The sequence below is a fragment of the Xiphophorus couchianus genome, chromosome 5 (genome assembly GCF_001444195.1).
Source record: "Xiphophorus couchianus chromosome 5, X_couchianus-1.0, whole genome shotgun sequence".
NCBI lineage: Eukaryota > Metazoa > Chordata > Actinopteri > Cyprinodontiformes > Poeciliidae > Xiphophorus > Xiphophorus couchianus.
The window spans coordinates 38,243,116-38,254,124 of NC_040232.1; the positions used below are offsets into that span (position 1 = coordinate 38,243,116).

The following is an 11,009-nucleotide window of genomic DNA, read 5'->3' on the forward strand; positions in this document are numbered from 1 at the left end:
CATGTTGTGTGTTTCTCTGGAAGACAACCAGGAGCCATCACAAACCTCCTCTAACCCGTGACATGGTAGATGTTCAGAGCTCATAAACTTTCATATCACACCCCTACACACGAACACACACACACACAGGCAAATAATTACAAACTGTATTTCCTCCCATTCCTAGGGGACTCATCTTTATTTAATACTTTCCTGTTAGCTAGCATGGCTCCCGCTGCTCAACTCATTACTTCCATCAGTCTGGGGATCTAAGAGTTCTGATTCCTGGGATCATTTTCTCTGTTTCAGAAACTTATAAATTTACAAGAACGCCCCCGACCAACACAAACCCTCTGAGACAAAACAGGGTGTGGATGTTTCTTTTATTTCATTAAAAAAATGATTTTTTTTTCCTACAGAAATTAAGAGACCACTTAAGATGATCAATTTTTCTGATTTTACTCTTTATAGGTAAATGTTTGAGTAAAATGAAAGTTGTTCTTTTATTCTATGAACTACTCAGACGTTCCAAGCAAAAATTTTGCACTGTATTACTTCTCATTTCTAGTGTTCTTTATATTCCTGTTAGAAGATGGAAATGCATTTTTTAACACTTGGTTGGTAAATACTGTAGCAGAAAGGTGTAACTCACTAACTGCAGCTGTGCCTTATTGACTTACATCATACGTCTTAACCTGCTGATATTTTTTATAAGCACATCTAATGTTGTAACAATACGTTGTCACTGGGATCATTCCGCCAGTGTTGTGGTTGTCTAAACCCAGTTGTTCTCCAGTAGTGGTTTAATGATGTAACACTTGGTGAACTCTTCTCCATAGAACTGACATCAGAAGATCAAAAAACAGACTTGCTGTGAACGATGGGCCGCTCCATCCCAGCCTACCCTGTCCTAACTTTTCTCCCTAACGATCTGCTTAAAGCACAGAAATCAGAGACAATATGCGGCTGAGCAAGCTTTCATTCTTCTGCTACAAATGAGGTTTTAACTTGCCTTAGGACGGCTGTGTTACCTTTTGACAGGTCTACCATCTCAGTCAAACTCGCAACCTTCTCCCGTCCCCTGAGGGGGTCACATCAGGCCCCAGCCAGACACTTTTTACTGAAAGAGAAAGCCCATCTGGAGCTTGGCATCCCACCTGCTTGGCTTCATGAAACACCGATAAGAAACCCCTTAAAGTACTGATAAGTATCTCTGCCTTAATCACCTCAGGGATGGATTATTGCTTCTCTGTCGGCCAGTTTCTGCTGTATAATCTACAGCTGATACAAAATTCTGCAGTCAGCCTCTTAACTAATATCAGAAGAAGACACAGAAGCAAGGTTCTCCCATGCCAGTTAATCTCCTCTGGCTTTCTGAAGAAACATAGTTAGAGATTCATTTGTTTTCATTCTTTGTTTTTAAAGCTTCGCTCTCAAGTTGTACCAGCTCTTTGGCCGTTTTTTGAGTTTCATTCACTTCAGTTTTATTTATGTAGCAGCATTTCACAATGCGTCTTGTCAAGACACTTAAAAAAGTAAATTCAATCCAATCTTACAGACAAGTACATCCATTCAGCTGATCCTATTTATCAAACAATGCATCAAGTTCAGTTTATAATTCAAATTAGTAAAACCTTGTATTTCTAAGGAAACACAGCAGACTGCATCAAGTGGAAAATAATAAAGGGCAACTCCGAACAAATGTGTTTTTAGCAGGAACTCAGTGTTTCAGAACTTTTCCAGTTTTCCAGATTAGAGAATGTTGCTTCTCCATGTCTGGATCTGGTTCTGGGGATGTAAACAACAACAACAACAGATCTTTATAGTCATGTAGAACATAAAAGTATATTATAACCCACAGTGTAGTGTACTAATACTGTAGTGCTGTGCATTGGTCACCACTCTTTGTAATATAGATATTAACAGATTTCACCTTGACATAAAAACATAGACATTTATTTTAGAAATCCCAAGAATAACACACATTTTCTCACTAAACATGGCGCCATTGTAATGTGATATCAGATAATGAGGTCCAGGCATGCTCTCAGATGCCTTTTTTTTTTACACATTAAAAGGACGGTTCTGGTTTTTTGTTCATGACAGGAGGCATTTCAGTCATATACGTTTGAAGCTCTACTTCCTTGTTTCATTGCCTTCTTGGTGTTTTATCTGTTTTTAATTTGCACTGTTGTGTTTTGCCTTTTATTTCCTTGTAAGTGTTTAGGGCTTTGTTTGAAAGCGCTTTACAAGTACAGTAGTTATCATTATTATTTGGTTGAATGTCACAGTGATTCAAGGCAAACTTATTCAAACCAGCGCCACCTGGTGACGACCTGCAGCACTTGTAGAGATGTCAGAATCCCGGGTGACGTGTTGAAGACAGTCGGCACACCCTTTGTTGAATTTAAACAACTGAATATGAGATTAAGCTACACAACATGTGCCAGACTATTGGTTGCTTTTCAAATGACAGTATGCCAAGTAGCATTGCGGTATTTCAGCTTGCCTAGCTGCATTTTCATTCTTATATTTTAGATATGCTTTATGAAACCATCCACTAAACACTTGGTGGAACTGCACATCTGCTGAGCTCCTTTGGTGACCAAAAATGGGAGAAATCTTTTGGTGCAAAACATTCTTCATAATTTTTAAGATTAGGCAAATGCAGCTTATGACTGTGTTTTTGGGTTTTTTCCCCTATTATTTCTTGTATCTGGCTTTAAGTAATTAGGTCTGCTTAAAAATGGGAATTGTATTGTTTTTAAGTTGGAGGCATAACAATAATCTAAATGAAAATTATTTATTATTATTATTTGTGACTATTTCCATTTTCGTGGAAGTCAGGATTTGATCAAAATTAGGATTAATCCTGCAGCTTTGACAGCGAGCTGAACATGTGGGTAACAACTCAGTCAGTCATCTGAGGAAACCGAGGCAGCGCATTTTGAAGGACAGTAGTCAGAGTGTGGCTGAAACCTCCAAAACTTGTCAGAGGTTTGAAAATTTCCACTGCTTGGGGAGAAAAATCTGGACGGCTCTCAAAGTGAAACAAGAGTCCGATACTGATTCCGACTTTCCTGCAGAGGAAAGCGCTTTAAAAGAAACAAGAGGACGAAGGTCTCACCTGTGCTTGTTTGTTTTTCGTCTTTATTACTGTCGAGGTTCAAAGGCGTTGTGACGTTTTTTAACTGATGGCTGATTAGATCATTTTATTAACCACAAATAGGTATTCATTATAATTTTCATTAAATATGGATCTTTATGTTTTAGGAGCAGTGACCGATTATAGCCATTGTTTTTTCTTGTCTCTGTGATTTTGATGACATCACAATAAAAAAGATGACCTGCATGACTGGGACACTATGAGCAATAATGTGATGATGTAGAAAATGAGCTAAAAACATCTGGAAATAATTAATTGGATAATCAGAACAAAGATAGAGGATTTGTTTTCAAATAAAAAGGCTTGTGGAAGGAGAAAACCTGAGATAAAGAGTCAGACCTTTAACCGAGGTCAGAAATGAACAAAGGAACAAATAAAAAGTGAGAAGATAACAATCTTTCTGAATGATAACCTAACCTAACACTAGCTGAATTCTGTATCTGATTGCAGCCTGTTCACTTTACTGTAGCAGCTATGAGAAGAGCTAGATGACTGACCTTTTGTGACCTTAAGGTCCAGGTCCTTTTATTTATTTTTCTTCAAAAATCTGTCAAAAAAGTTTGCCAAAATTTGCTGAAAAGGTTGTAAATTAACTTGCTAATATTGTATTATTTTTCTATTTATAAGATGATTCTGAACTGTGTACATATGCCATGAGGAAATCAAGGCTCACAATGTTATTATTGTAGATTTAATGATATAAAATGGGGTGGGGGGAAGAATCTAGCTGACCTAAATGGACTGTATATCTTTTTGGCTTACCGGTCCGTGTCAAAATTCATTGCGAGCCACAGTGGCAAAAAGGCTCAGATGAGCTTCACTTGTACCTAAATCCTGACTGGAATTGGATAAAAGTGCAGGATTGCAGAAATGGAAAAGGGACACAGCGCTGGGCCATATCTATCCTCAAGCCATATGAAAACTCAGAATGATGCGTCAATCACAGAACTGACCACAGTGACAGAGAGAGTCTGAGAGTGAGAGAGTCCAGCAGTCCCAAAGGCGTTTCACCTTGACAAGGTCAACACAGTGTAAAACCTTCTGTATCAGCGCTTCCACAGAGACAAACAGACACGGGAGGGGCGGGGTGCACCTTAATCATGACCTTTTGTGTGTCGCTTCAGTTTTCACTGAATGGAGAAATTCGTTTTTATTCAGACAGTGATTGTAAAACTTCAAATCCTTTAACCATCTGCAAAGTCATGTCTAATCTACAGATGCACCGATCCACTTTTTTCAATTCCGATACTGATACCGATATTCATATCGGTATCAGTATCTGAGGTTTAGTATTGTCCGATACCGAACAGAACTGAATTGTCCTAAAGCATTTGTTTCTTTTTTAAACACACATTTAAATACAGCAATAGCATCACAAGCTAGATCCAACAAATAAAAACAAAACAACTTCAATTTGTTCAGTCAGTGCAATTAGGAGTAGAACAGCCAATGAAAAATAAATAATAAGTTATTTACAACAGGTTGATAAAACCTGTAAAAATAAACTTCAACAAATCTTCTTTCAAATGGTTCGGAAAGTGCAATTAGGATTCTAAATATAATGTAAAATAAATAAGAAAGCATGACATCACTCAGAACACAAAGCATAGAATTAAATTGAATAGATCTGCCCTTATGGATAGGGCACATTGTCACCAATCTAGAATTTTTTTGTTCAATATTGGGACTGATCTAGATATTAATATCAGCATGGTGGATCTCTAATCTATTTCCCAGGTATTTGGTCAAACAGTTGGTTTTTCCAGTTACCACATTTTATGTCTTTCTCTACTTGTGAGCTGATGAGTAACGTTAAGGCTTCACTTGCAAAGGATTGTTTTGAGTTATTCCCTGCACCTGTAGCCGTAGGTTCACTTAACTGACATCACCTGTAACTTAAATAAAAACAAAACATTCCACCTTATGCAAGTTTTTGAAAAATCAGACATTTAAATTGTATTTCCTGGGATTTTCAAAGACCCTCTAAAGTTTAGAAAAACTGATAAACTTAAAAAAAAAAAAAACTACAATTATTCACCATATTGTGCAGGAAAAAGAAAATATGCTAAACAGGACTCTGCAGGTATCTTTGGTAAACTATTCACCAACTTTTACTTCACTAAAATAGATGCATGACAGCATATAAACACGTGTAGACTATATATACAAACATAAATATATTCTGTTGAGCTGCAACAGCAGCTGCTTGTTACAACAGCAGCTGCTCCAAACTCTCAGTAGAGGTCAACTGAATGACACCTATAAAAAAACTAAACGCAATTAATGTTATGTATTTTTGGAAATGACAGACTATGCAGCTGATCTGTGGTTTGATATTTAAGCTCAGGTGATAGTGGCACATGCAGCCTGCGAGACGGACCGTGCTTCTGATACATAAATCAGCCCAAAAATGAAACATCTTCTCATGCAGCAGTTCAATTGCAGTAAAAATGATTTCCATCTGACGTGCATTAATGCATCTTAATGTCTATGGCTGTGGGGTTTTTCACATTTGAATCATTGAATCCAGGACCGGCATTACACCCCGTGATGATATGCTAAACATCTTCCACTGACAGACAGGAAAAAGACGTGAAAATGCTGTTTAGTTTGATGGAGAGATACTGTCAGCATGTCATGACATGCCTCTCCATGACCAAATATTAACTTTTAATTATTGTTTGTTTTTAGAAGAGGTGTGTGCTCGCTGTCATCTTTGTAATAAAGTGTCCTCTGCCAAAAAGCAAATGCAGTCGTTTCCTCCTTTCAGGAAAAACAACAGAGAACAAAAGGAACATCTGTGGATCGTCCCGGCCTCTCATGCACACAGTGCAGCTTTTACTGACAAGTATGGGTGTGCATTATTTAGCAACAGGCAACACTCCTTTTTTGGTTTTGACCAACATCAAAAGGTGATAGCCGATGTTAACTCTGCAAATAACGATGGGCATGCTTTCATTCGTAATTCTTTTACAATGTTCTTCCTTTTTGTGCTCAGAAATCAGCTACATCAAGTCTGCTCCTTCTGACTCATGCAGCTTTTTAGAAACAAGCCCAGATGAATGTCTCCTGAGGGAATGAACTGATTGCCATGCTTGAACTTCATTGACCCAGTTTAGAATAAGCTTCATTTAATACAGGATCCATATTTACTTTTGTGCTATTTTGTTTGAATTTTTTTTTTATTGAAATAAAAACTTAAAAAGTGCTGAGTGAACCAAATAGCCTATTGCAAAGCAGTTTTGAAATATCAAACTCAAAGTGAATCTGATGTTTTCCTATTAGCTCACTGTGTTGCTAATGCAGACATTTTCAGAAAATGCTAAGAAGATTTCTACTGAATGGTAATGTCTCTTAATTGGTTTTAAAATATTTGATTGATTTGAAACTAAACGTGTGAGTTGGTTATTTATTTATAAATAACCAACTCCAATTAAATAAATAAATAAAGCAGACATTATTTATTTAAGCAGACATTAAGTATATAATGTCTTAAATGTGAAGATCAGCTTCACATTTAAGCATGGGCCGATGACACAGAGTTAAGGAAATTATGGCCAATTTATTGTCTGACTGATTTATCAGTTCATCTTTAGAAAATAAGCTGTTATTTCTTTGTGTCCCTCAACAAGTTCATACTTTGGCAGAAGTAGAAAGGAAATTCAAAAAGTTAAACAAGATTGAAATATCTACCTTATAATATCTACCTTGTTCAGACAGTTTAAGAAGAAGGCAGAAAGGCAACCATTTTGTAGAATTTAAAGCTTTTTTAAGTGTGTGTGTGTGTGACTTATCACCTTTTGTTTCACTTATAGGAAACATCTTTGTGGTTAGCCTGGCGGTGGCGGACCTCGTGGTGGCCATCTACCCATACCCTCTGGTCCTCACCTCCATTTTCCACAATGGCTGGAACCTGGGTAACGTCCACTGCCAGATCAGCGGCTTCCTCATGGGTGTCAGCGTCATTGGCTCCATCTTCAACATCACCGGCATCGCCATCAACAGATACTGCTACATCTGTCACAGCCTCAAATACGACAAACTTTACAGTGACAAGAACTCCGTGTGCTATGTGATTCTAATATGGGCACTGACTGTGGTGGCTATTGTGCCCAACCTGTTTGTGGGTTCGCTCCACTACGATCGGCGGGTTTACTCCTGCACCTTCAAGCAGTCAGCCAGCTCGGCGTACACGATCGCAGTGGTGTTTTTCCACTTCATTCTACCCATCATGATTGTCACCTACTGCTACTTGCGCATTTGGATATTGGTTATACAGGTACGGCGACGGGTCAAGCCAGACAATCGGCCCAAACTGACGCCGAACGATGTCCGGAACTTCGTCACAATGTTTGTGGTGTTTGTGCTCTTTGCCGTTTGCTGGGCGCCGCTCAACTTCATCGGCCTAGCTGTAGCAATCAAACCGGAGGTCGTCGTTCCCCTCATCCCCGAGTGGTTATTTGTGGCCAGCTACTTCATGGCTTACTTCAACAGCTGCCTTAACGCCATCGTATACGGCGTGCTGAACCAGAACTTCCGGCGGGAGTACAAGCGCATTGTGGTGTCGGTGTGTACAGCTCGCATCTTCTTCCAGGACAGCTCCAACGACGCAGCGGAGAGACTCAAAAGTAAACCGTCGCCGCTCATGACCAACAATAACCAGGTCAAGGTGGACTCTGTCTGAACCAGAACTCACAGACTAGATTTTTTTATGCTGGAATTGAGAGTTTCTCTATTTTTTAAGGCTGACTGACAAAAAAAAAACCCAAATATAAACATTAAACAGCTTCTGTCCTCTGGGCTCTTAAGACGTTCACACTGTACGGTGCTATCTGACCTCGGAACAATCACAGTAAAAACAGATGTTTCTATATTCTTTCTCTTTGTAACAAGCACTTTGTTTGACTCTACAGTACACGTAGTAAATTAAATGAGTAATGTCTGCTTTGTTTTCATATTTGCATTGATGATATTAATGTAGACTTCAATTATTTTTGTGAATCTCAAATTATACATACCACTGGCAGATTTAGATAACGGAAGTCATTTTCATTTAACCAGCAAGAATAGGCATATTTAAAAAAATGATACAACCTTAGAATGAGTATACATATGTAATTTTTTTTTTTTTTTTTTACAAAACATTCTTAATAGTGGATAGAAAAAATGCTTTATTGGCATAACAGGAATCAACCCCTCCTCAAAGTTTTTTTTTTCTTTTTTCCACACTGAATCACATTCAAAGCTTGGGGATTTCTAATCTTTCAAGTCTGAGATTATGGAACTGAAATACCAAGATGATATACATGTTAACTTGGGTGCCGACAAATGAGGATAAAATCCCAAAAGATTCATATCTAATTTAGGTGTAAGGTGACCCTTTTATTTTACTACCATGTTTCCTCTGGAATCACTGATTTGTTGAAGTGACCCAGTCAGAGTCCCAACTTGATCTGGACTGAGACTCGGTGGAGGGAGCTAAAGTCCAGGGAGTCTTCAGCGACTCGGAACTAATCATTAACGTTAGTCAAAATAGCAGTGGAAACATGACTCTGACTGTTCTGATTACAGCAAATATCCCAATAAAATATGAACAGAGATAGAAAATTCTATTTTTCAAACTGAGAATTGAGAAATTTTTGCCCCATTGTCCATCAGAAGCAAATTTTAGTGTGAAAATACGTAAGTCTCTGCCAGTGGTATAAAGGATTTGTCTCATAAATAAACTATATATATATGTAAAAAACAAGGGGTCATCAAAAAGTAATAATTAAGGCCAACAACTTTTTACTTTTTGTTGAACATATAATAATGGAGTTAGCGAGTTTAACAACAATATTTGTGACACTGTAACACTACTTGAGTACCGGCTATATGAGTTGCTGCTATCTTATTATGCCGTACAATATTGTCCTTATTCTTTAGGTGGAATATTACAATTAGTAAGAGGGAACTTTCTCTCCATCCTGTGAAGTCATTATACTGTATGCATGGATATAAAAACGTGTTCATATGCAAAATAAAATCAAATATTGATCTTTGATTGATGGATTTGCTGTACTCTGTGCTCGCTTTACTCTTCCAAGAAGGCATTCTGTTTTGCTATTTTGGGTTTTTTTATGATCAACTTTAACTGCCAAAATGTTTCAGGAAACATCTGACAAGAAGAGTTTTACCATAACAGGACAGAGTTGTTCACTAAAAACATTTCTTGTAATTTTGCCACCGTCTACTGATGACCTGACATGTTTGCTTCTGCAGATTTTCTGTCCTGGCCATTTGTCTGATAAAGTTGCAGTAGCAATAAGTGGACACATCCGTTCCAGTAGCACTTTCCATTCCCATTGGCAGTTTTACAACCTAACAAAGTAACGTTATATTTGCTGATGAACACTTGTGTTTATTATCAATTAATCAGTGAACTGGTTTATGCTGCCGTCCAGAGTACGGTCATCTGGCTGCAGAGGACTCGGTGACCTTTGTGCCAGAATGACCTTTTACACAGGTTATCATGTGACTTTTATCTTGTAGGGCTGCAATTAATGATTATTTTAGTAATCAATTATTCTAGCAATTCTTCTGACCATTAATTGGATAAAAGAAATTGCACATTCATCAGATTTTTCATTCAATCTCTTGACCCTGTATTAAGCAAACATTTTTAACGTACTAAAAGCAATAACAGCGTTCCTTTGTACTCTTGATCATTTGTAGCAAAAGATGCATCGTTGCTTTTAACACTTTTAATGTCAATATGTGAAAAGTTGAACTTTTTCTGCTTAACTAACATCAATACAAATACAGTGCAGGAATTAGCAGATTGATAACTGGATAGTAAAAGGTGCTTTATACAATTTCGTACGTTTTGAACCAGGTGAAGCTATCACTACGCCGCTTGAGGAATTCTGCGTAAAACATTACATACAAAGGTTTTCTTATCTTGAATTGAAATGTGTATTTATTTATTTGTACAGTTTTGGCTTAATTATTTGAGTGTGTATACTCCAGTTAGTGACTAATCAGTTTCTAAATTTGTTATTTACTTCAATTATTTATTCACCGCACTTAATCCGATCAATCGCTTCAGCCTTTTGCCACATGTACCTCTTGTCAAATTACAAAGTTCCTAATCAGTTTTGCTTTTTCTATAAACAATCAACACCAGAATGCTTGACTTAAACTTATTTTACATTTGAACAACCTTTCCAGGCAAGGCGATTTCATCTAAAATGGTCAAATGATCCATTAAAGTAAATGATTTGATGTTATGAACCTCTTCACTGGCTGTTATTTTATGTGCCATGCAGTTCTCTCAGTAGAAACACACACCCGTTCAGGGTCAGTTTATGTAAAGTGTTGGTGGGCACTAGTATCCTTCAGATAGTGAAGGACTCTCCAGTGCACAGGAGGCACCAGCTCTATAGGATTACTGTACATTAGGTCTGTGATGTGTGTGAAAAATTTCTTTTCTTTTTTTTTTGCGTAGGCAACACTGCTTGTTGTAACACACAGAAAGGCGCCAGGCAACACAGCGGAGAGAACAGCTCAACAATGCATTGGAAATCCACTCGGTTTACGTAACGCCTCTGACCATCATCCTCTAAGCAGGAGCTGAAAGAGCTCCCTGTGGACTCCCCCTCCCCCCACCCCCAACCATTTAATCCCAAGAGCTGTGCTTGATAGGGAAACAGAGGAGGTTGGTGATGAGCAAATGTAAAAATCCCAGGGATTTAATCTGCCCCCAAACGTTGTCATACTGTAATCTGGGGCCAAAGAGTTTTTATAGCCCAGGGAGTACAACAAATGAAAGAGAAAAGGCAGATGTTTTATATCCACTGATTTAGAGTTCATTCATGATTCATTT

The 11,009-nt window shown here is 37.9% G+C and overlaps 1 protein-coding gene across 1 annotated transcript in view; it reads left to right on the forward strand.

Moving 5' to 3' along the window:
* The window catches only part of mtnr1aa (melatonin receptor 1A a), a 34,999-nt gene extending 25,811 nt beyond the window's left edge, over window positions 1-9,188 (forward strand). Inside the window, exon 2 of the mRNA XM_028016264.1 lies at window positions 6,961-9,188. Within this exon, the coding sequence (XP_027872065.1) occupies window positions 6,961-7,829 (869 nt within the window). The 3' untranslated portion in view covers window positions 7,830-9,188. The remainder of the gene's footprint in view (window positions 1-6,960) is intronic.
* The last annotated feature ends 1,821 nt before the right edge of the window (window positions 9,189-11,009 follow it).